The 27,293-nt window shown below is 37.1% G+C and overlaps 1 protein-coding gene across 1 annotated transcript in view; it reads left to right on the top strand.

Annotated features, from left to right (window-relative positions):
- The window catches only part of HCN1 (hyperpolarization activated cyclic nucleotide gated potassium channel 1), a 193,395-nt gene that overhangs the window by 96,350 nt on the left and 69,752 nt on the right, over window positions 1-27,293 (top strand). Inside the window, exon 3 of the mRNA XM_048931180.1 lies at window positions 2,593-2,754. Coding sequence (XP_048787137.1) covers window positions 2,593-2,754 — 162 coding nt within the window. The remainder of the gene's footprint in view (window positions 1-2,592; window positions 2,755-27,293) is intronic.

Raw genomic sequence — 27,293 nt, 5'->3', positions numbered from 1 at the left:
TCCTGAATGGAAAGGTGTCAGAAGTGATGGCATCACAGTGTCAGATGCAGATGGTTTCCATCATTTCCTTTACTGGATTTGTTTCACATATTATTTTCAGTATATTACTGTTCTTTCATTACTGCATTCAGTGATCATTACTGAAAAGGTACACCAGTAATGAAAAGGCAGATGCTGCTTACTTTTTAGGAAAAACAAGTTACTCAGTTATAGAACTGTAGCAAGATAGCCCTTGCAAAGCCCAGGCCCATCAGGAGTCCTCGCTGATTCAGCAGGGCCTTTTACTTTGAACTTAGCCTTCTAGATCTTTGGTTTGATTTTTTTCTTCTTTTGTACCATCTTCTTCTGTATCCTGGTTCAAATGGCCCTTTTGAGAATATTTACTGAGCCATCACACAGTTTCACACGCTAGGCAGGCAGCAGTACACCTATAAAATCAAGGCAAGTTCGCTGGAATACATTTACAAATCCATCCACTCGTCTTTTTTTTTTTTTTTTTTTTTTTTTTTTTAGTACATATTACTATATAAATAATGTGAATCTTTTATAATTTGAAATAAAAATATGACAGTGCAAAATGCCCTTAAATTCATGGACATCCTCTGTTGTTAGGAGCTTTCACACTCAGGCTATCTCTATAGCATGAATTGATGCCAAAAATGTGCTCCATGCAAGTGAAGGATCCATAGAGAGATCATTTTTAGGCAGCTCTGATCACAGGACACGTGAACAGCCAGTCATCTTGACTGTGCCTGTAGTTGCTGAGGTCAGAGAAGGATGCAGCAGTCCTGGAGTCTGTGCTGCTGTCTAATTGTCTTTGGAGAGTTTCACAAAACCAGATCTTCTAGATCTTCTCCTGATTATCACAAACACTTAGATGTGTGTTTTCAGACGTGCAATAAAATAACCATGTGGGGATAGTGTAACCTAAATAAAACTCAGTGTTAGTTAGTGCTCCAGAACAGTAGTGCTCTTGTTATTTATTTCCATTCTTGAAATAAAATTATTTCAGTCTTACAAACTACCGACTCACCCAGTTCATCTTTTGCTACTGAAACTGTAGCTATTTAAATAGCTGTAGTTTAAATACATTTCCAAAGAGCACAAATTTTAATAATGTCACTTTTCTGTTTATTTCTATTTATGTTATCTCCTAAATATTACTGTCATTTCCTAGGTATTGAGAAGAACTAAATAGTGTCTAGAGAACATTTAAGAATTTGCTTCAAGTGTCTGTGAAGCTGAGATTTGTAGTATTATTCTCTCAAAATGCTCTAACTTGAGGCAATGTTTCGCACATAAGCATAATATATTAGATATGTTTCAGTTACATAAGTTTTACAGTTTAGTATTAAGAAATATGTCATTATTTTCAACAGACGCTCACTAACAGAAAATTATATTGAAAGACATCTTAACCTGCTCTCTTTATTTGCACTTGTACTCATCTACAGCATGGGTACTTAACCACTGCCTTCAGTTTTAACAATGTGAAAGCTGGGGCAGAATAATTTTCTCACGCACACTTGAATTCTTTTGGAATTTCCATTTTGGTGATGTGTGTTTTGCAACGTTAGTGAGCAGGATCGTGTTTGCAGAGGCTGATCTCTGACTGCGGAGCATGGTGATGTGTTGCTGTACCATCTACTAGGTGAGAGACTGGGATGCTAAAAGGACAGAATCAAATGTATTAAGAAAATGGATGGACTGGATGCCTTACTGGAGTGTGTGTGGTCTTCAGTTCTATTATTTGGCTCAATAATGATGTCTAATATTTAGCACCCATCAAAAATCTATCTTTTTCTGTTGATGTCTCTTCACATAACTGGGGAATAACAGTTGACCTTCATCTTTTGTGCTCTTGTTCTAAAGAGTATGTTTATGTTGTGCTATAAGAGGCTATACAAATAAAATTGTTTTCTTAACAATAATGGAAAAATCCAAATGACTATTTTTTTTTACCTTAGCTACTACAGATGTTTCAGGATTCTCAGTGTTTTAGCAAAACTGCCAATAATTAGGAGCTGTGAAATATTCATATGTCATTTTGCTTGGTGAGCCAAAATTTGCATATATATATATATATATGTAAAATTACTATATTGCTTCTTCACTCACATTTTGTTACTTTTTAGAAGGCGGGAAATGTGACTATTCTGAATAGGTCATTGAAGTTTTATCTTCCACAATTATGCGAATACTTAAGATACCCAGTTAACAGACAAGCAATGGATTCACTAAATTTTCCAAGCTTCCCAAGTTTTTTTTACTTTTTTTTTTTTTTTTTTTTTTTTAGATCTACTTTGATTAAAAGAAGTTTGTGGCTTTACAAAAGTACTTCAGTTGGTGGCTTCTGTTTAAACGAAACACTTTTTAGCTGCTTGTGTAACCATGATGCAGACAAGAAGGAGTCAGGTGTGTCATGTACAGTCCCATGCCCAAATCAATGTGCCCACATTAGTGAATATCACTGAATGAACTCTGCCTTGTTTGAAGTTCAGAATGTTGCTTCTTCATCTTTAATCGGCGTGATGAAAAGTAAATAATTTTCATTTCTGATTTGCATCACACTTCTATAATTTTTCTCTACAGATTTTCCATATGACATATGATCTGGCCAGTGCTGTGGTGAGAATCTTTAATCTAATTGGAATGATGCTGCTGCTTTGCCATTGGGATGGTTGTCTTCAGTTTTTAGTACCGTTACTCCAGGATTTCCCACCAGATTGCTGGGTGTCCCTAAACGGTATGGTTGTAAGTATTGTTCATTTTTCATTGTGCTTTCTAAACTTTATTTTTCTAAACAGTTAGTCTCAGACTTAAGTACATGCCTAGTAAGACAGTGCCCTGCAATGTACTCAAAGTTATTCAGGGGTTTTGTTGGCTTGTTTACTTATAAGCAAAGATTGCTTTTGTATCCCTCACGACCAACAATACTAAGCTGACACACAGTCAGCAAATGAACCAGAAAATATTTTCAGTTTTGAGGCCATTTTAGTTAGTTTATTAATCCTCATTCCCTCAAAGAAGTCACTGTAAGGCATTTGGAAACACTCAATTCACTAGAGTTTTCAGTTTAAGTTTTATTTTCAGAAGACTATAGATGTTGATTTAATCTTCGTTATTTTCATCTGATATAGCCCTCTGTTTGTTTTGTAAATAACTTTTGGCTATGTTATTAAGTCCTTTACCCTAACTGTCAGGATGAGTTTTTTCTAAGTAGAATACAGGAAATACAGATGTACTTCTGTAATACTTATGTGTGTGTGAAAAGACAGTTCAAAGAGAAAACTTGTTTATGCCTTCTTTATAAGGAAGGTTAATGATGTTCTCCTTGTATGACATATGCCTTGAAGAATTAAATACTTCTTGTGAAGCTGGATGATGAATCAGACTTTTTTCATAGAAAATACATGGATAAAGTTGTTGAAACGTGTCTGTAGCAAACAGAAAAAGTCCCAAGTAACGGTCTCATTGACCACATAAAACACAGAATCACAGAATCATAGAATCATCAAGGCTTGAAAAGACCTCCAAGATTATCTAGTCCAACCATCCACCTGCCACAAATATTTCCACACTAACCATGCCCCTTAGTACAAAATTTGAATGTTTCTTGAACACCTTCAGGGACAGTGATTTATCCACCTCCTCGGGCAGCCTGTTTCCACAATTTTTATGACACCTTTACTGTAGATGGGCAACTTGTACAGTCCCACATATTTCTATTGTAAAAACATAAGGTATTTGTTCCTTTATGTAATACTGCCTTTTACTGTTGGAGCTTAGTGACTAACACTGTCAGTCATACAGACAAGCATTTGCAGTCATTGAATGACATATTTAATGATAAGCAGCATGTTTGCTGACACCTCACTGTGTAGCTTTCCAAAAAAAAAAAAAAAAGTGACATATCTTCACAAATGGAATTGCTACAATATAAGTAGGTCACCAGGATGCTGACTGGCACGTTTTTGCATTCTACTGCATTGTGGGTTCTGCTTCATAACATCTTTCTTTCGTATTCTGTAAGGGTACATTTTCTACCAGCTTTCTAAAGATCTGGATAAAATTTACTCTAGAGAGTGAAAGGGAATAAGCCCTGGCTTATGCTTAACTTATAAAGCTTAAAAAGTTTTTATATAAATAGGTAAAAACTTAAAAAGCATTTACCTTTTTATAAATGCTTAAATATTAAATTCTTCCATATGAGCTACATTTGACCTTAGAAAGTGGTACACATTCTTAGGGAGATCTTTCTGCCTGCCTACACTGAATTTTCTTATAGAAACAATTCTGTCTCCTTACTGGCCAAATGCTCTTGGAACGATCCTTTCTGAAAGGATCATTTATTTTCTCTGACAAACTTGCTGCTATTAATGAACACTGCATATTGTTGGTGGCCCCAAAGGGCCCCAAAGGACCAATATCATGAGGAAGAGGAGATCTTTACCCATATCCATCTATTGCATCTTTCTGTCAATGCATTCTTTTTTTACTCAAAGATTTTAGCGCAGTATTCTGTAAAGACAATTATAAATGCATTCGGAGTTTGTCTCAAATTTCTGAATCAGAGAATTCTGAAATACATAGGTTGCCCTGAAAGTAATGCAACCTATTTATTTCCATGGAATCTGCCAACAGATACAAAGGAAACTATTTCATAGGGTAAATCCTCAGCTACAAAACACCATTTTTCAGCACAGTCACCACCATTAACTACGCACTGTCACCAGCAGTGAACAAGAGCTTGCATGCACATTTGCAAACATCTGCATGGCCATCCAGAACGTGGCTGGAAATGTGAATATGAAATGTGAATGTGAAAACGTTGCTGCCATTGCTGAAAAGCACCAGGTCACTGTGCTCATATCCACTGTCCTCCGTTGATATTCAGCGCTCATCAGTGAATGTCAGTGGGTTCTAATTTTTCTGCATTAAGGAATTCAGGTCCACACTTTTGCTTCACTCTTCCATGTCAGGCATCATTGTGTCAGACTGCCCTTTGCTGCCATCTCACATGGCAACATAACATAACAGGATCTTGGTGGGAAGGTTTGACATACACTGCATTATAACCAACATGCACCTTTGCTATCAGAAGCCAACAGAATAACATAGGTAATAGTGCGCCTTTTGGAGCAGCCCTTGCACACCTGTTCTGAAAAAGGCAAAATTGCCCATCTGTGAGTTTCAATCTTATTTTGAGTAGAGATTGTTGTTTGTTTTTTTTGGTGTGGGCATTTCCAGGTACTCACACTGTCACATCCATGTATGTTCATAGAAAAAAAAAAAAATTCAAAACCAAGCCAAACAAAACATTTTCACATGGGCTACAAGGATAATACACTAACTTTGCTTTGAAATAATATTTTAACAGTTAGTGATGGTGATCATAGACTTGAAGACTTATTCTTAGAAAACACATACATCAGTTTTTCAGTACACAACACAGCTGCTAGTTGGTTGCAAGCCAGAGATTTAAGAGATAATGTCATGGTGAAGGAAGTAAAGATTCCATGAGTGTGACATGCTGTCTCCTCAGTCTTTGCAACCTAGCATACTCTTCCAAGCCACAGTTGCATTCTGTCTTATACTTGCGTTGCTTCAGGCTGCTGATTACAAGAACGTCCTCTAAAAACCTTCTTCTGGAAACATTCTTTTCTGTAGAAGCTAGTATGTGAAAGTTTTCAGATTCCACAGGCCTACTCACATTGTACTATTAGGAAGAACAAAGGTTAAATTGAACGTCAGAAAGGAACAGAATAATGAAATCAAGCCTACTGCCTCTCTGAACAATGGCACTGGATGAAATTAAAGAAAAATAAATCAGTGGATTTTCATCTTTGAAAGAATGATTAAAAATGTCAGATTGGACCATCAGATTGACTATGAAATGAAATGAAAGGGCTTCTCTTTGAAAGGAAATAAGATGGCCACAGGCTGGTACTGAGCCAACCTTGACCCTGAGTAGTTCAGACCACATTGGGATGTTATCCTCAATAATAATGAACTCAGATGGTGTATGTACGTCTTGGATTTCTTGGCCAATTCTTAGCACTGGCATTCCTGTTACAAAAAGAAAGGCAGAGCTGGTATCTTTCTTTAATTTTTCTAGTTGTGATTCCACCTGCCCACTTTCATATCATTACTGCCATTTCGTTGCATTGATTTTTTAAAAGTAGTTTAGTTAGTAACTGTTTGCCAGCAGGATCCTATGTTCTTTTAAAATATACTTCTCTAAAAATACGAGACAGTGACATGAGCTCTTTCTTTAATGCTCACTGTAAGTCGTGTTCCAGCCAATCCATTCTGGATAAAACAACAGACAATTAGTGCTGTGAGGGTATATTATGTATGCATATATAATATATATTCAGTTCCTTATCTTTTTTACACCAGTATTATGGGTTTAATTACTAAACAAGGTCTTCTCTGAAGAAGTTTTACAAAGTTTCCTAATGATGCTGCTAAATTTCTCCTTGGCTCAGAAAGGCTATTATCTGCAGCTCCTTGTGTGATTTATCCTCAGCTTTCTGATCTGCATTGCCTCAGACTAGTGTACTTCCATAATGACTCATAGACCAAACAGCTTTATCATACCTCAGAGTCTGAGCCAGTTGTTCATTAGAAAATTAGGAGTAAAACTTTTGCTTGAGACCAAGGAAAATGCAAAAACAGGAAGAATGCTACAGGATCCTCTCCTATAGTTAGTCTGTAAAACTCTTTCTTCTGCATTTTGTATTCACTTTCAGCTGTGGTGAATTGCAAAAACACAGTATGCAAGCTCCAAATGATGAGCAGTTATAGCCAGGTCTTGTAGGAGACAGAGTTTCTAAGCAAGTGAAGATGTGATGACATTTTTGCCACTGGTGCCATCTGGCCATCTAGCCATCTATGTATGAAATAAAGAAATATATAAAAATAAAGAATTATTTGCAGTAAATTCATTGTTGCTGTATTGGAAGATTGCTCTTCATTTTTCCATCATCTACGGTAAAGTCTCAAGTGTTAGTCCCTGAGTAACAGTGTCTGAAGATCCTGACCTCTATTTTCACGTTTTTATTTGCAGTAGTTGGATGTATGGAAAACAAAGTCTACTAAGCAAGATATTTACTTGAAATTTTCAGATTTTTTACATGTAACAATGTCTTAGTTAGAAAAAAATCTAGCAGAGAAGTATAGAACTTGAACACTGGGTTTTTTAAAAGCCAGAAAACTGCAGAGCTTCTGGAAAGAGCACGCTTTGCTAGCATTTCTCACGGCAGTCAGACAATGTTTGCTCAGCAAGAACCCTTTAGGTTCTCTGGTTTCTTTGTTACAGCTTTTTCTTACTATCCTTGCAGTTCAGTCGTGTCAGACTCTGGGTTTGGTGGGGTATTTTTTAGGCTTTATGTTAGGTGGAGGGGGATTTTGCTTTATATTAACTCATTAACACCATTGGAAATCAGAAATTATCCTGCAGAACCTCATCTCTGACAGTATCACCACTGAAATGAAAATATTCTGGGAATTTCTGTTGTAGAGAGTGAAGGCCCTTTCCTTTACAAAATAAATTGTTTAAATAAATGCTTGATAGTAAAATTCAGAAGTGCAGGAGATGGTCAGGGTTTCTAAGGTCTAGGAATTATGGTAACAAATTTTAACATGCACAAAAACTAGTAATAATGCATCAACTTAGCATTTCTTAATAATGAACATTATTTTTAATTACATAATCACACACTTCAGTAAGATCTCTGCTTTACTCATCTGAGCTCAAGGAATGGATTACAGTCACAGTTATTCAGCATTGGGTTTTTGTGTTTTGATAATACATTGGCTCAGCACCTTCATCCCTGTGGTTAGTCATTAGAACAGCTAAGACTCTCCTGAGATTTCTCTGCGTTTGGTCTTCATGTGATAATCATCATTTAGTGCTTCACAAATATTATTGGAACAACTTTTTATTGTATGGCAAGATGTTGAGCAGTGTTCAAAGCACTGATTCTTTTGACTTCATTTGCAGTGAAAAGTAATAAATGCTTGTAGAAATCATATCCCACAACCTTTAATTGGGTACTGAGTAAGTATGGAACATATGGGAGTCATGTGGTTAGCAGAGGCACTGTGGATCTCTTGAGATATATTACTACTCTAAAATATTTTATACTCATATATTTACATATGTCTATTGCTTTAGTTAGCAAATGCTTCTATAAATAGTTAAAATATTGAAACTACATTTCTGAGATTGACTCTGATGAAAATATTAGTAAAGTATGAATTTCCCAATTTAGACGAGTGCTCTATTTACAATGCAATTTCCAAACATGGTAACACTAGTAATTACATTATGTAATCTACATTCCTAGGACAAAGATGTTTTTCTTCGGAGAATGCAATAATTATATCTCTTCTAGGATGTGCCATTGTGCAATGTTGAGTTATGGCTCTCTTTTGCACACAGCTTTGCCCCATCATCTGATGTCAGGCCACTTCCTGCTTTATCAAGATAACAGAGTAATGCTGCAGTTTGTGCCCTATTCCAGAAGGTGAAAGAGTAGCAACCTGTGTTAGGCCAAAAAGTAAGATAGCTTAGGACAGTATATTAGTCTGTGTGATTTGACGCTATAATAAACTGCAATGGAAAATGCTGTAGACATGCAGAACAAGATACGCTTCATGTAGACTGAAGCCAGGTGTTAACATCAGTACCAAAGTTTTACGCTAAGCTAGCGACTGTTAGAGAAAAGAAGTAGCTGAGGACACTATTGATTTAACTCAGTGTGTCATGATCAGTGGAGAGGAAAACAAATAATGTTCTCATTTTTTACAATTGCTGAGGCTTTAAGAAGGCCCACGTAGGTTTTGGCGTATGCTTCTCTTTCTGTTCTCAGAAAGGTGAGGAGGCCATTCATCTTTGCTGGGCTGCAATACACATACTAATGAAAGAAATAATAACTTGTTATTCTTGCCTTCTTGCTTTTGATATACTATCTGCAATTCTACTCATATCTCCTGTACTCTGGGACTGTGTAATCTGACAGTAGATTTCTGATGTGCCTACATAAAAGCAGTCATTAGATTTCCTGTGCCTTGTATTTGTTTAAAATATTTCATCATTTTTATTTTGTGAACTGTCTTAGTCATTTCTGACAGTAAATTAATTCTGAATAATAAGTAAGTTCCTGGAGTCCAATGCAGCATCTACACAATATGATTAAAATTTGTTTCCATTGTGGCTGCTGTTTTTTGACCTAAAAATAATACTCATTTGTTCCGAACTGTTTTCTTAGTGTTATGATTTTTTATGTCTTCTATTTCAGATTATCTTTGTCTTTCAAGCCATGATATATCAGTGCAAGGCAGCTTTGTTTTTCTTCTAATAAATTTGAACTGTAGCAAAAACACACTGGTTTACAGTTTCACAATCACACCTCACTGGTTCACTAAGCTAAAATGATGAATAATAAATAAGATAAAATGATGATGATAAATATATTCATCTTCATGGCTTACTGACAGTGGTATATTCCCAGGTTCTCATTTAGAGCCCACTGTGCTAATATAGTGAACTTATTGACGTGCAGATCCTTCAGCATTGAAAAATAAAGGTGAAAAATCATTTACAGGAAGGCCTGAAACTGAAATCAGTGCCTCAAAGAAAGTTCTTGGAACACAATGCTATCAGCTTTGGAAATTAAAAACTCAAGCATTATCATAAGCCCTGTTACCTTACTATATTGTAACTAAAAAACTCAATGTTTCAGTATTGATGCTATTATTTTATGATGACAGTGACAATTAGTTAACTAGATATTAGCTTAGTGATTCTAAAGTAGTATGCCCCTATTTTTAAGTGCTGATTGTAACATTGTGCTACTGATGAGTTAATAGCTTCTAGAGAGGGAGACTTCTGTAATGAATTAGTTGGCTGCCTTGTGTGCTTCTGTTTCTTTCAGATAGAAAGCTGGTCTTCCTTACAGAGGATAAGAATAATGAAACAATTAGTTAGAGGAAGCATGCAAAAGCAAAATGTTGAACCTAATGGATACTTATTTCCACACTTTTTCTTCATTATTGTGAGAGCTGGTAGGAAATTACTCAGATGTGGATTCAAGGAGGGATTTACCCGTTAATCATCAAACCATAATTCCCATGTTTCTCCCTGCCAACAATCAACCCAACTCATGAATTTTTATTCTGTAGTATATTGTGATGGGATTTGGGGTAAATTGTAAATTATGAAATATTTTATGTAAGCCTTCAACTTGAAAGACTACAAAAATCTGCATGTAATATGGTTAGCTCCAATATTACATTTGATAGACATCCCAGGGAAAAATAATAGGCTTCATAATGTGTTTTAACATTTGAACATTTCCTTAATAAAAACTGAAGCAGAGCAGAAACATAAGTTGGTTCTATTGTATTTTAGGTGATTGTATCCACCACGTACCCCAGAATGAATACTCAGGCAGTTTTATGCACCTCATTGCCAAATACAGTTTCTCTGTTGTAAAAGAGGGCACTCCCTTTGTTTAGGAGGAACTGGATCAGGATATTTTGTTCTGTCTCTGTAAAGGACAGTAAGTGTTTATCTGCATGTGGTAGTTCTCTGGGTTCAACTGACACATCCCTTTGCAATAGTTACTCTGAAGCAGCTCTTCACAGGTGAACTGAATCTCCAGGCACTGAATGCTCGGATATCTATTCCAGAGAAGCTTTCTCAGAATAAGTCCAGGTGTAGATAAATCCAACTGAATACCATTATATCCAGCTGCTCTTCAGCAAATCTTTGTTTATGTTTCTTCCATTCCAAATCTATGGTAATGTGCACAGTGTAACTTCCTGATCTGTGTGCTTAAAGAGTGTATAAAAAATAATTGGCTTTGCAGAGGCTGCCTATTATTGCCAAAAGGTCATTTTCAGCAATATTACAACCATATTTCCTCAAGGGCACTAATTTTAAAGCTTTTAACTGAGCTTTTTTTACCATGTAAAATTTACACTTTTCACGCATGAATGTTCTGATATCTAAAGTATTTCTGGACAGAAGTTCTTGCTGAGATGCAATTAGAAATTAAAATTGCCCACCTGAAATAGTGACACTTTAAAGGCTTACACTTTACATTAGAGAAGTGAAAAAACAAGGTCCTTTGTTCCGTGCCTAGGTCTGAAGTGAGGCACTTTGTATGCCAGGCTCTTCAGATTTTGTCACTGGTCCATATAACACTTCTTATACTTTGCAGTGTTTTTTTTTTTGTTTTGTATGTTTGTTTTCTCATGCAAGAAGAACAGCAATTTTGGTATTAAAAAATTGCTGAGTATTTTAAAGAGCCACATAAACTGCCATACAATATTTTTTATGTCACTTTAATAAATTTTTTCTCTTTGTCTAGAATGACATGGTTTTAAAAAATGTTCAGGACAGTCTCATGTGAATAATGTTGAAGAAGACAGAGATGTATACTGTCAGGTCTAATTCATTACCACAATTACCTAATTTTTGCACTACTGCTAATACAGTGCTGTGATATAAATATTTTGAAGCAATTTTTTCCATTGCTTCGCCAAGCTAAAATATTCTTTGTCACTTGAATGAGACCAGAAAATAGTTCCCATGTTTTCAACAGATCACTCATGTAGCTTTTCCACTCTCATTTCAATCCACCTGTAATCCACAATGACACTCAACTTTATTTTAAGGTTTAGATAGTGGAAAAACATGACATTTTGCTCTTTTGAATAATGAAAGCTCCTTTGATATACTTCCTCTCATGTACTTCTTTGCACAGAGTTATTTAGTTCCTTTCCTCTGACTTAGTTCTAAAGGTTGGATCTGAAAAATACTTCCATACATGCATATTTTTTATAAAGTATTCTGTTACTTACATTTGGGAGTGTTCCAGCAGATATCTGTATTGCTGAGGAAGTCTTGTGTGTTAGTTTCAATAAATTCACAAAAAGGCTGTGTTGAAATTCAAAAAACTCAGAAGCAGTTATTTTTTTTCCAACACTACAGTCATCATGCACTTTATCCTACCATTAATTATAAAGAGAAATAAAATCTGTCCTTTTAAAAATAAATAGAAAGAAACTTCTAGAGTAAAACTTCAGAGGGAGAAAATAACTTTGTAATATGAAATGGGACTCAACTCCCTATCATTTTCAACCTAATTTCAGTGAAATGAGAACTTTGTAAGTTTTTGGTTGGAATTAAGAAGCTGTTTGAAGGTTAGCTGAAACTTGTCTGTATCTGCATACTTGAAGCTTACAAAACCCGGCTGCTGTAAAAATAAATTATTGTTGTCACTGTTCATACTTAGTGCTATTCATAATGCTTTTCGTTCCCTCTGAAGGATTAATGGTTTGATTATTTTCAATTGAGCATATAAAGCCAAAAGGACTTCATTTGTTTATAAATAAACATGTAATATATACACAGAAGATTATCAGATTTTTCAGATCAATTGTCATTTTTCAGGTATCCACTAAATATGGGGATTCTAGCTAAGAAAAATTTCCAGTTGTGCAAGTAGAGTACGCTATTTTTTTTGTAAATATGCACTATTTTCCCTATAATGTGAGTCTTCAAGATTAGCACCTTTCTCAACCGTGGCAAGGTAAATGCCATGCTTTCAAGATGTAAATATTGTGTCCTGAATCCAAGAACTCTTGTTGCAGCTTTCATTGTGTACTCTATCCTGTGTAATGCTGCAATCCCTATAATAGAGCAAATATTAAGCTTTCACTCTAAGCATTCTTCTTCTCTCAGTAGATGCCTTTTTTGTCTCTCACTTGGTCCTCTCAATCGTGGTATATTTGCATTGAAGCTACTGCACAAGAACTGAATTCACCTAGACAAATCCCTAGCCACTCTCCAAGAGCCCCTCACTGATTTCCCAAAGCCAATACCCTTACTGGTCAAACAAATTATCCAAACTGTTAATCCAGAAAGGTGTGGGGAGGCATTTCTGGTCATAAAAATGCAGGAACACTCAGCAGGGGAGCTGCTGGAGATGATTTTAGATTAATAGGCGCTTAATGCATTTGATAGAGAGAAAGTTTCCCCATAAGGTGATAAAGAACACCTGCATTAACCTTCTAATCTGAATCACCATCTGCAGGATTTGGGGTTATTTTTTTGCTCCCTGTATAGAGAGCCTAAGGAGACTCGTCAACTAACGTAGCTGTTAAAGTGATTAACCAAAAGCAGATGATGTAAAATTTTATTATGCCTTTTCCTGTTAATGTGCATTCTCTCAAGCAAAATCCAGGACAAGGTGGTCCACATGTTAATGTGGATACCTGGATGCAAATAACTCTATGAAAGGCACTGTTCCAAGCCTATTCATCCTCCATTGCTCAGGATTGTGGTGTCCTTCATGTTCCTCTCCCCCTCAGTCATAGCCTCCTGTGGCTGACTGCTCCCCATGGTTCTTCTTTTGAGATGAGTTGTCAGCCTCAGTGTTACCAATCTGAGTCAGAACATTTTCATTCTCTGTATGTGAACTGAGGAACCCAAACTCCTTTAAACTTCTCAGCAGGTGGATGTTATAGTTGATCCACAAGATACTTTTGAGGATCTTCCTCTAATCAGAGGAGTACGGTTTCATTCTTCAGAGAGAGGCTTTTTCTTACTTATCACGTTACAGTTCTGGAAGTATCCCATATGTCTTCCAAGCATACAGTCAAATGGCATTACTGCTATTCTATGAATAGAACAGCTGTCTCATTGAAACTACTGAGTAGTGAAAAGGGAAGTTAGCTAAATTAAAATCAGACCCATTATAAGTTTCTCTTTTAGGACTGAGTTCTTCACTATATTGACTAATCTGTAGAAACAAAGAATAGAAGAATAATACCCATTTATGACTTGACCACAGATCTTTACCAATACGACCTATTCTAATTACATCTTTCCCTCTCCTTTACATTATGGAAATCTTGGTGGAGGTGGGTAATTCAGAACTATGAATGGCATTGTTGAAATGCTATTTCCCTGATCAGCAACAAAGAATATATTTATTTGAAAACTACATGTGATGAGAAAAGAAGCGTTAACTGATATGCTCACAGATCATGCAGAATAATGCAGATAATGCAAGGAAACTGTCTATACAAGAGCAAACATGGACGGAGAATAATGAATCAGTGTTTTTAGTGCACCTTACTTTCAGGTAAGTAATAACAAAAGCTTGGAGGAAGAAGTAGGAAGGTGGGCAGAGAAAAGAAGACAATAAGGTAAACCCTCTGTGTTCTCTGTATTATAGAATAATAATAATAATATATAATAAATATTAATAATATAATAAATAGAATGATAATATAATATATAAGGAAACATACCCAACCTTGAAATGCACTTTGTCTCTTTCAAGAGACAACAAAATCCATGTGGACATCTATAGATGTTTGTTGTGTAGTTTATACAGCACAGCATTTTACCTTTATGCTTAAGTCCTGAGAACTGCACAATTATGTATGACTACATTCAAGTTGAAGATTCAGCTGCTGAGTGTGCATTCACATGGGATTTCAAGACCAACCTAGTGGCCATGTAAACTCCAACTTACAGCCTGTCTGGCCGCTTTTCAGAGTGTCAAGAGTAGATGCCTGGGAAAGGCAAACCAGTGTTCTTTAATAACTCCATCAGAGACACTGACAGTGGAATTGAGCAAGTTTGTGGCTGACACCAAGCTGTGTGCTGCAGTCAGCACACACAAGGGACAGGATGCCATCCAGACAGACTTGGACAGGCTTAGCAGGGAGCCCAGGAGAATATCATGAGATTCTACAAAACCAAGTGCAAGATCATGTGTTTGGGTCACCACGAACCCCTGCTATCAATACAAGCTGGGATACAAAGGGAAGGAGCTCAGCCCTGCTGAAAAGGGCTCAGTGGGTGGTAAGCTGGACATGAGCCAGCAATGTGCCCTTGCAGCCCAGAAAGCCAACAGTACCCTGGGCTGCATCAAAACAAATACTGTCAGCAGGTTGAGGGAGGTGATCCTGTCCCTCTGCTCTGCACTGATGAGGCCTCATCTGGAGTACTGTGTTCAGATGTGGAGTCCTCAGTAGTGGAGATACATAGACCTGTTGGAGCACGTCCAGAGGAAGGCCACAAAAATGATCCAAGGGATGGAACACCTCTCCTATGAGGACAGGATGAGAGATCTAGACTGTTCAGCCTCAGGCTGCAAGGTGACCTGAGTGTGGCCTTTCAGTATTTAAAGGGCAGATGTAAGAGGGAAGGGAACAGACTCTTTAGCAGGATGTGTTGTGAAGGATAAAGGGAAATGGTTTCAAACTAAATGAGGAGAGATTTCAACTGGGTTTCAGGAAAAAAATTTTTACAGTAAGGGTGGTGAAACAGAGGAGCAGGTTTCCCAAAGAGGTGGTGGATGCTCCATCCTTGGATTCAGTCAAGGTCATGCTGAAGCAGGCTCTAAGCAACCTGATCAAGCTGTAGGCATCCCCATTACTTGCCAGGGAGTTTGACTAGGTGGCCTTTAAGAGTTCCTTGCAACAAAAATGATACTATAATTTTGTGATTTTGTGCATTGGTTTCGGGCTGCTAGATCATTTTTTCTTCAGTTTATTATTTTGGAATTCCTGGTAAACACTGAGAAGTACTTGCAGTGTTAGAGCATTTGAATTTAAGAACACATTATCAGTGAAACTCGGATGACATCTCAGAAAAAGAAAAGCCTCTGATCTAAATCCTGCCAGTTTACTTTGACACCAATATTTACTTTTTACATATAGCCAAAGGAAAAGCTCTACTACAAAACTGCTTTGCTTCCTGTCGTTGTCATTCCATAATAAAATAATACATAGCTATTTGTAGGAGATAGTGTTTGATGAAGGACTGTGATTTACCAGAAACACAAATCAGCCCTCAGGAGGTCTCAGATATTTAGTAAGTTAATTTCCTGAAGAACTGTAAACTAACCAGATGTAGCCTAAAGTCTCAAAGGTATCACATTAGGAAACAAATTGAAAAACTGACAAGAAAAGTGCTGCTTTCAATACCAGCTAGAAGAATGCATAAAAACTGCACTTCATCTCTGCTGTAAGAGTTACAGTAGTTAAAGACGAAAGAATATACGATAGAAGGCTAAGGAAAAAATATTTGAATTTTCCTATGCAGTACCAAGTATTGCCTTGCTGTAGAAATAATCTATTCTATAAAGCACTGGAATCTATAAAGCACTGGAGTCTATAAAGCACTCATGAATCCTAGTCCTGCCTCTTATACTGAGTCACCTTAAAAACCTTTTAAGATTAAACCAAGTTCAGGCCCTGTGTAGGCACATTCGCCTGAGTAAATTATGTCAGTATCTTTTAAGCTATTGTGATCTGCAGTTAAAGATATATATTTTTTAATTTTCTTAGGGCATATTTCTGAAACACTTATAAAAAAAAAAGTATTTTGCTACAGTTTGCATGTATATTGAGCAAGAGTGAAAGTATTCTTAACAAAATCAGGCTTTCAGTATTTTGATATGTTCTTAGTGAGAGATCATTACGATACTATGATTTTGTGCATATCTGTCTATCCACCTTTCAATTTAAATATCAAATTTTCATATCCTGTTCTTAATAAAAGCCTTTTCTACTACTTACTAAGTTAGTTGTTTCTTCTACTGTGTTTGCATAGCTTCAAAATCCCTTTGATTCAATCTGCAGTAGGAGCACTCAGAATGTTACAAATTCATTTGCAAAAGAGATTTCCTTTCCATTTGTCATTTTATTTCAAATCAGATGCTCCACATAATTTGCCATCTAGTCTGAATGGATCACAGAATGTAAAGATATAGCTTCTTCTGTTGATATATCTTTTCTGAATTGGTTGCAAATACTGTCAATGACAATTTTATGTTACAGTTTTTAGTAAAGCAGTATCCTGTGGAGTCATGAGTCAGGTTTATATCACTTCACTCCTTCAGCCATCTCCTGGAATGGCTCTATATTAAGCTCACGTTATCTTCTGCCTGTTCCTGACTATCAGGTAACTGCTGCTGAAAATTTAAAGCTTTTCTCAGTGGCTGAATTATAAAAGCATTTCATAAATGGCTTGATTCAGTGCTCGAGGTTTGTTAAATAAACAGTGTTTTGCATCATATCCACTCCCACAGTCTGAAAGGAGCAGAAAAAGAGACTTTATACATTCTTTCATCAAGCATGCCATTCTTTTGACTCTTTTTTCCTTCTTTTTTATATTCTTAATAATAAAGTAGTTATCTCTGTGATGCCTTCTTTACCCACTTAAACAGAAACCTGTAGATGTACTTACTTATTTTAATCAATTATTGTGACTTCATAATAATTACTGTGTATTTACTGTCATTACAACAAATTGCCCCTTCGTGAACACTTTTGTGTCTGTTCCAGGCAGTCCCTCCCTTAAAGTGAGGATGCAGAGTTTATTTCAGGATTAAAAATAGTGTGATAGGAACTTCACCAAACTTTGAGTTTGTAAGTTACTTTGTGTAACTTTGTGAGTAACACAAAGGTCTTTATAACATTATTGGATGTTTGATCAATTTTGGGGGGGAAAAAAGTAGGTCCAAGAACAAAATTCAGCATATAATGGCATGGCAACATTATCAGTCTCAAAGATAAGAATTTGTAAAGGCTTTGGTTTTTGGATGTATTTTGGGTAATGACCAAAATTTCAAAGGAGGAAAGAAGGAATGCACTCTGGTGGTATTATTGCTACTAAAAATGATGCCACCTAAAAACTTTGAAGGCAAAAATATTCAAAAATTGCCACAAGCGATAGGCAGGGTCTATAGCACCCAGATGTCACCTTGCAGAAAAAACTTGTGTTCTTTGTGAGAGCTTAAAGGAGCTGGAACACAAGCCTTTTGAGCTGCAGACTCCTACAGTGAATTCTGCTCTCTCATCATGCAGGGAAGCTTAGATAAGACAACAGGTACATTTTGGAAAAATCTCTCATTTTTATCTGTCCCCAGATTTATCACTGATTTGTTTGCACAGGGGCTGCATGAACACTGGTAGATGAAATGTGCCCTGGCTTGTTTTTTCTCCTGGAAGCTGTATACCTGTGGTGGCCATTTTCCTGAGACAAGCTGGCCACAAGTGAGCTGCTGATCATGGGTCAATCTTGACCTGTGCCGACTGTCCTCAGGAGCTGCCTGTGAGAATATCAATTGGTCCCAGCCAAAACCAGCACTTTCTGAAAAACTGCAAACAAATTAGTGTGAAAATAGCATGAGAACGCTTCCAGCAGTGTTAGACTTTAAATGGGAAAAACAGACATAGCCTATGCTTTTAACAGCCTATGCTTTTTTTTTAGTGCTCTCAGAATAAAAATTCTGAAGTCTGCCAAATCTTGACTTCGACTTCTTTCTTGTTAAAATAATCCTTAGGAATGGAATATTATTTTAAACGCAAATAGTGTGTTAGAAACATCCTCTTGTCTTTTTGTCATCCATTCCTGTCTTTTGGACCCAATGACCTGAAAAAAAAAAAAGGATGAATCAAAGTGGTCTAACACAAAGGCAAAAGAAAACAAAAAAGAACTTTTCCCCTCAGATTTAATTTTGTGATAATATAGGTACAGCTGTAAGAATCTACAGTTGTATCCCTGATTAGATAGAGATCACCAAAGACCAGCATTGAGCAATGTGCAGGGATACCTCCTCAATGAGCTGCTAAGCTTACAAATGTCTACTGATGTGCACCATCTTTTTGAAGGCCACTGGCCTACGCATGTGAAGATAATAACTCAAATATATGTGCAAGACAAAGCTGTGTGCTAAAGACAAATGTTTGCACTTCTCTTGCTTTTAATGAATTTCCATACCGATTCCGCAAAGAAAGTAATGAATTCTTACTACAAAAATGTAATCACAGGGAGATATTCTTCCTGCTTATTTTTAATGATGAATACTCAATTATTTCTTCTTCATCAAGAGAAAAAAAAAAAAAAAGTGTTTTACACTTCTACATTTTTGTTTGATGGCTAGTGCAAGAGACAGAGCACCAAAACATGAATAAGCTGTAATGACAGTAAAGTCATTGTACCGCTGAACTAAAAACTGTAACATAAAATTGTCATTGACAGTATTTGCAACCAATTCAGAAAAGGTAACTCAAGACAAAGTAAATATGTAGTCATTGCTCCTCCAATTGAACCTTTTTTTTTTTTTTCTTTTTTTTTTTTTTAAACATAATGCCAAACACTTATAAAAATGCTTTCTGCCTATATTGGTTTTGAAAGTATATGCTGAGTCATTTGCACCATCTGTTATCTGTGCACATATCTACAAAGACAAATGTTAAGAAGATTCTGAAGACATCTGTTTATTCCACTGGGCTTACCAATCCAGTTTTGGGTTTTTTTTCTTTTTAAATCAATAGACATACAAACTTCCTAAAATATATTATTTTTCCTGGCACTTCAGAGATTTGTAGAACAGCAGCAGGATATTTAGTCTTCCAACTCTGATCCCACCTTGACTTTATTTACTAGTTCTAAGAAACACGAGATTTTTAGCAGTAAAAGCTATGTTGGTATAAATGTCGTGTGGTAGTACATTCTCTATGGCATGTACTTGAAAACAAAATAGGCATTGCACAGCTTTTCCACTGACTACCTTGGTTATTTGTTGTGGTACTAAAAGAACTCATTTGAAAGTTGAAATTACGTTATATTATTTTGCTGTAAATTACTGAGATTTTAACTGACTGTCAACCTAAGGTACTGTGGAAGCCAGAGAAAATTATGCGACTAACTGATGCACAACAATGTATCCTGTGTATCTGTATAGAAACATACTGGTGGATACATTTTACGTAAGGGCCCAATTCTAGTGTGATGTCTGTGTAACACGTGTATAATTTAGATAACATAAGCTAATTACTGCTAATGGACACAACTTGTTTTCTGAAATATGAGATCAGAACTGGAATTTCAAGATGTGTAGATGCCAAATTCAAAACATGGGAAACTTCTGAAATCAATAAAGCTTTTTTGCAAGTTCAGTCTATTTCTGCTACAGGATTTGATAAGAAACACATGTTGTTTTCTGTAGTTCTGTTTGAAGTACTAATTAAAAGTGTCCTAAATAAGAAAGCAGAGCCTTTTCTTAGCATACTTCTTTGATTAGTTAAATAATATTTTAAGTAATTATTCAATTTAAAAAATCTTTAAGAAGCTGTTGGAAATAAGAACTTGTAGATAAATATCTAGAAATAAGCATTGTTAGGGTTATATTAGATACAAATACAGTTTAATCAAATGCCCTTTGGAAAAGATGCAGTTTTCCCAGTAATTTTGACCAAGGGTTTTATCTCCTCAAGATTTTAAGGGGCTTTGACAGTGCTGCAAGATACTATGTCCTGCCACATTAGCAAGGATGCTTCATGCTCTCTTTAACTTTTGAAGCTACTTCCTGCTTTGCATTCATTTCATGCAATTACTTTCTGTGACAATGCTAAAACCAGAGGTTTTATAGGCTGCATAGCTACTTCCACGCTAGTAAATAAAAGGAGCCAGGTGCTGAGCACTGGCATAGAACTAGGACAGGAGCTACTTACAGTGTCTATAGTATTAATCTTATTTGGGTTTCAGCACAGGCTGGCCTAGAAGAAGTGGTTCATTTCCCAAACTGCTCCCAAGTAGACCTGAAATAACTTTAGAGAGCGCTACATGGCTCCACTGCAGGAGTGTTTCTAACAGTCATCAAAGTTCCTGAGCTTCAAGATGATTTCTAATACACTGTAATTTACTAGTATAGACTCAGACCACTTATATCCCATCAATATTTACATCTGTCTTTACTAGTTTATATCTCAGTTGCTTTCAGGAGAATACAAATGCAATTATGGCTATGCATGGATGTGTGCAATTCACTGCAAGGCAAGCTCTCGTAGGGAGAGGCTGCTGCCCTGGAGGAGAACTAAGAGTCTGAGTCAAACATCACTGTAGAAACCATTTCACTTTATTCCTAAGTCAGTCTTTGTTTCACAGTTATAAAACAGGCCCTTGTAAACTGGGAGGACCATTTCTGTGACCCACACAGTGATTGTGATGTGACAGGAAAGAAGAACTGAGTCAAAAGTTTGGAAACAAGCATTATCTGTCCAATAGTTTGCTTGTTAAGATTGATTTCTAAATCAGTTTATAGTTTAGTTCAAGTGTATAGCTGAGGGAAGATAAGCTATGCCTAAGGGAATTACTACAGCAACGGAGTGAAATTGGTTTGTCTGATGACAACTAAATTTCCTCCTGGAAACCTCTAGATATTCCAGTAAAATAGAAACTCTTTCTTAATACTGAGAAACAATAATTTGCTTTTATTTTTTTCCCCTTGAAGTCACAATGTAACTTTTCTGTGATTTATTTGTTATAAGCTGAGAAATTGATATTGCAAAAAAGATATTTGTAGCAGACTTGTGTGAAATAATGAGACAAAGAAGAGTGCCCTGTAATGCAGGAAAAGGCATGGAAACAAACCTTTAAAAATCAGAAGTGCCATGTGATGAATGCGTTCTTTAGGATAAAAAGTGAATTAATGTATATTCACACAAAATCATTGCAAACGATCCGTTATCACCGGCTTCATAAATCCAAAGATTTCTTAATGTCATCAAACTAGATTATGTAATCAATCCTTGGATAAACAGCTTTGGTATTTATCACAATTACAGTTTTTAATAGTTTTTACATTTTAATGTCATTTCATTTTAAACATTTTAAACTGATTACTGCTAATCTGGAACCACTGATCAACACATTGTCAACTAAGAAATTAAATGCCCTTTTCTACTGATTGGTTGCAGAGTGTTTTCAGTTCATATAGTGTGTGGTCTTTTTTAATCTATACGTTAAAACAAAAATATTACAATTTAAGGAAACATTTGACATATATGTATAAATACATAAATATTTTATAGATGTATTAAAGAAAAGCTGAATTTGTAAACACTGGTCTATTTTATGGGATGGGCTTCATGAAGTCAGGGTTATTATCCCTGAATATCCTGGAATAGAACTCAAGGATCATCAAGTTCCAACCCCCCCCTGCCACAGGTTGAGTTGCCAACTTCCAGATCAAGTAGTAGATCAGATTGCTCAGGGTCCCATCCCACCTGGCCTTGCACACCTTCAGGGACGGGGCATCTGCAACCTCTCTGGGCAACCTGTTCCAGAACCTCACCACCCTCTCAGTAAAAAACTTCCAGCTGATCTAAATCTCACCCACTTCAGTTTAAAAGCTTTCCCCCTTGTCCTATCACTATCTACCCTTGTAAAAAGTTGATTTCTGTCATGTCTATAGACTCCTTTTAAATATTGGAAGGCCTCAGATAGATTTCCCAGCAGCCTTCTCCTTACCAGGCTGAACAAGCCCAGCTCTGTCAGCTTGTCTTCATAGGAGAGGTGCTCTAGCTCTCTGATAATTTTCATGGCCCTCTTCTGGACCCACTCCAACAACTCCACATCTTTCTCATGGAGGGAGTCCCACATGTGGATGCAGTGTACAATCAGCTTCCTTGCCTTGCTAGCCACCCCTCTTTTGATGAAACACAGAATATAGTTTACCTTCTGTGCTACAAGTGCGCAGTGTTACGTCACATCAGCCTTACTTCCCAAGCAGTATTTCATGTACTTTTCACTGTACCTTTTACACATTTGGGAAAGCACTGCTTGCTGTTTGCTTCTCCTCACCTCCATTTTCTTATTCTATACAATGGTATTTTATTTAAAATAGTAACTTAAAACTTGGAGTGAATGTCAGTCAAGAAGTGAAATTCCCCAGCCTAAGGATTAAATGATTTTAACATTAAAAGATTTTTATGTAAAAATATAATTTCAATAAAAGAACTGTAATTAAGATTTATCATATCAAAGATATGGTAGAAAAGAGTCAAAGACAACATTAAAATCAGCATTTTTTAAACTTAATGTTTGTAATAGCTAGAAAGTACATTTACAGGAGCAAGATCAGTTGCAGAGTGGATCCCTGCAGGAACTGAAGTTCTGATCTTAATACTCTTGAATAGTGCGGTTTTAGTAGTGTTACTTGTACTCTTAAGAACAGCTTATTTTTTTTCCCAACAAGTACTTTATTTTTCTCGATAACTGTCACTTTTAAGGAATTTGGCTTGGTTATAAATTACTTCCACCCAAAGAAGATGTATACCAGCTTTACAATACATTGTACATTAATGGGTGTGAATTGTTTTCATGGAAGTCAGGGAGCTTGGATTGAAGTACCAGCACTAACACTGATACTGTTTGAATCTCAAACTGAAAATGTTTGAGGAAAGGCATCTTTAGTTTTTTCATTGTCTAAGATTTATTTTTTTTTTCAACACACAAAAGAAAACGGTTTTCTGTATTATGCAGTAAAACCCAAAATTTATCAGAAATGTTACTCTTTTTTGTTAGCACAGACACTGAAAAGTTATTCCTTAACAACACTTACAGCACAGAAGTTTCACCTACAAGTACAGACAGAGATCACATATATGAAAAACTTTAACTTAAAAGATAGAACAAATGTAAATGTGGAAGAACTATTAATTTGTAAATTAATATATTAATAAATATGAACTTTGTTATCTACAATCCAAGAATGATTAGCATTTTTTGTTTGTTTGTTTTGTTTTGTTGTTGCTGTTTGTTTGTTTTTCAATAAGGGTATAGGCAAGGCATTTGAATAGATGAAAAGCAAGGTCCATCAGTGACCTTGGAATTTAAGATGTCAAGAGAGCAAGTGTAAGTTTTCTGAGAAAAAAAAAAAAAGAGCACTTGAGCAAAGCTTTGAAAGTGAGACACAAATGTTGGTATTTCACAAATAGCTTCTACATAGAAGTACTACGACTAATTTGGAGATTTTTTTAAGTTTGCAGAAATATTATTTTTGGTCTTTTACTTAATACAAAATACCAGAAAACAGGTTTATCTCCTTAATGTCATTCCAGTTCCTCTTCACTTTTTTTTTTTTTTTTTCCTTCTTAAATTATTTTCAGTTCCTTGTGGTAAACACTGTGTACTCTACATGCCTCTGAGCACAATTTGTTTCCCTGGGCAATGGATGATCAACAGCTATAAAACTGTTCTCATTTCATTTATTTGGCAAAGGAAACAGAAAAATCTAACCAGGACTCCTCAGGCTTTTTGGAGCATTTGAAGTGTCTGCTGTTCTCTTGGAATGGCCCCTTTGACTATACATATATAAAGCTGCAGATTTTCCAAGCCTCTGAGGGAACCGTCATGTTTTTCTCATCTCCAAGAAGGTCTTGGTAGAGATAGCTATGTATTAGAAGAGCAGGACCCATGCAAACATCATGAAGTATAACAAGACCTACTGACAGGTGCTGCACCTGGGTCAGGGTGATTCCAAACATGATGAATGCTGGTTGGGTGACTACTAGATTGTGAGCATTCCTAATGAGAAATACTTGGTAGTGTTGGTTGATGAAAAATTGAACATGATACTGCAATGTACGCTTGCTGCCCAGAAGGCCAAATGCATTATGAAATCACAGAATCGCTCAATCACAGAGGTTGAAGGGGATCATTGGAGATCATCTAGTCCAGCCCCGCTGTTAGATCAGATTCCTAAATTATGTTGCACGGGAAAGTGTCCAGACAGGTCTTGAATATGTCCATAGAAGAAGTCTCCACAACCTTTTTGGTCAGCTTGTTCCAGTGTTTTGTCACTCTCAAAGTGAAGAAGTTTGTTCTCGTGTTCATATGGAACTTCCTGTATTCCAGTTTGTGCCCCTTGTCCTGTTGCTCAGGACCACCAAAAAGAATCTGCATTTGACATCCACACTTGAGATACTTCATAGAATCAAAGAATCATGGAATGGCTTGAATTGGAAGGGATCTTAAAGATCGTCTTGCTCCAACTCTTCTGCCGTGGACAGCGTTGCCACCTGCTAGATCAAGCTGCCCAGTGCACCATTCAATCTCACCTTGAACAGCTCCAAGTATGGGGTACCTACAGCTTCTCTAAGCAACCCATTCCAGTACCTCACCATCTTCTAAGTAAGAACTTTCCTTCTAACATCTAAGCTATATCTCCCCTCTTTTATTTTAAAATCATAGAAATACCAAGCCATGTAAAAAGTTGATCTCTCTGTTATTTTTAAGATCCCTTTGAGTACTGGAAGGCTGCAGAGGTCTCTCCTGAGCCTTCTCTTCTCCGTACTGAAAAAGCCCAGCTCCTTCAGCCTTTCCTTTTTGAAGAAGTGCACTATCCCTCTAATCGTCTCTGTTGCTGTCTTCTGATTTCACTCCTACATTCCATGTCTTTCTTGTGCTGGAGGCCCCCCAGACCTGGACGCAGAGATCCAGATGGGGCTTCATGAGGGCAGAGCAGGGGGGGACAATCACCTTGCTCTCCCTGCTGGCCACCCCTCTTTCTGTGTAGCCCATGATACAGTTTACCTTCCAGGCTTCAGGTGCACACTATTGGCTCACATCAAGCTTTTCATCCACCAGAACCCTCAAGTCTTTCTCCATATGACTGCTCTCAATGATTTCTTCTCCAGTTTGTAGCCATACTGCACAAGTTTAAGTATATTACATCCGTTTCTCTTCCTTTGTCCACTGATGCTGCCATTCCTTCATAGAAGGCTACCAGATAAGTAAGGCATTGTCTGCATTGGTGAAGCCATGCTGGCTGTGTCAGATCACCTCCTTGCCTTCCATGTGTCTTCCAGGAGATCCGTACCTTGATCTTCCCAGGCAAAGACATAAGGTTCACTGGCCTTATAGTTTCCCAGATGTTCTTTTCTACAATTCTTAAAACTGGAAGCGGTAACTTTTTACAGCTATCAGGGATTTCACATGAAAGCCATGACATTTTGAATACGATGTAGAGTGGCTTGCCAGCTACATCAGCCATTTTATTCAGGACACTGGGATGCATATCATCAGGTTCCATATAGCTGTACACATTCAGCCTCATCAGGTGGTCTTGAATTTGCTCTTTGCTTACAGTGGGAGAAACTTTGCTTTCCCAGACTCCTCCAAAAGGTCAGGGGATGTGAGAAGCAATGGATGCAATGGATTGGTGGAGTACCTAAGCTTTCTCTGGGTCTTTCTTCCATCTCATTGCTCAGAGAGGATACACTCTCCTTGGCCTCTCTTTGACCATTGTACCTTAGAATTTTTTCTTGTTATTGATATCCCTTGCCAAGTTCATTTCCATCTGCAACTTGGCTTTCCCGATCCCATCTCTGCATGTCCAGACGGCATCCCTGTATTCTGCCCAGGCCACACATCCCTGCTTCCACATCCTGTCATTTTCTTACTTATCCCTCAGTTTAATTGGCAGGTTCTTTTTAGTCATCCTCGTTTCCATCCTCCCCTGCTTGATTTCTCACCTATGGTGTTATTCTTGAGCTCTCATAAAGACGTCCTTACATATCTGGTTTAGTTTCATTCCTTTGACCCTGAAGACAGCTTCTCAGGGGTTCTTGTCCAGTAGTATTTTTTAACAGCTGGTAGTCAGGTCTTCTAAAGTTCAAGGTTCTGACTCTGCTCTTTGCCAGGTCTGTATTCTTTGAGATCACAAACTCAACCAGAGCATCATCCTTACAGCCCAGACTGCTTCCAATTTTAACTTCTTTAGTGACATCAACGGGCTCTTCTTGATCAGGCAGGAACTAGCAGATCCTGACCACCAGATGTCCCTTATTAGTCCAGTCCCTAATTTTAACCCACAAGCTCTCAACCTGTTCATGGCTGTTTTTTAGAGGCAGCTCTTTGCAATCCCTGCAGTTCTTTACATAGAAGGCAAATCCCCCACCCTCTTGCCCTACGTATTTCTTCCAAATGTCTGAGGCACTCAATCAGAGTATTCCAGTTGCGTGGTTCACCCCATGTTTCTGTGATAGCAATTAGGTCATAGATTTCTAATTGCACCATGGCTTCTATCTCCTAAAGTGACAGTGTGAGTCCCAGACTGCGTCAGATGAAATGTAGAGATAGCGGTAATGGCGCACTGATGTTTTGTTTATGATGAATGATGGGAGCAGTACCTGGGCCAGCCTGGGCCACTGGGCAGAGAAATGCTGCCACTGTGATGGGAAATGAGGCAGTTAGGACACCTGGCCTGAATCGGGAAAGATTCAGGGAAAGAGCACACAACATCTTGCAAAAGGCCATAAAGGTGTGGGGGCAGCTGCCTGGGCATTTCTGGGCATTGGTCAACAGGTGTGAGATGTTGTGTTGCTGGCACAGTGTTGGTTGGGAAGCAGTGGTACTGTTGCTCTGTGCTGGTCTGCAGGTGGCAAATAATTGCATTGTGGATATG

This window comes from Lagopus muta, chromosome Z, assembly GCF_023343835.1.
Source record: "Lagopus muta isolate bLagMut1 chromosome Z, bLagMut1 primary, whole genome shotgun sequence".
NCBI lineage: Eukaryota > Metazoa > Chordata > Aves > Galliformes > Phasianidae > Lagopus > Lagopus muta.
Note: the sequence above shows the minus strand (reverse complement) of the source record. Positions and strands in the feature narration are given on the sequence as shown.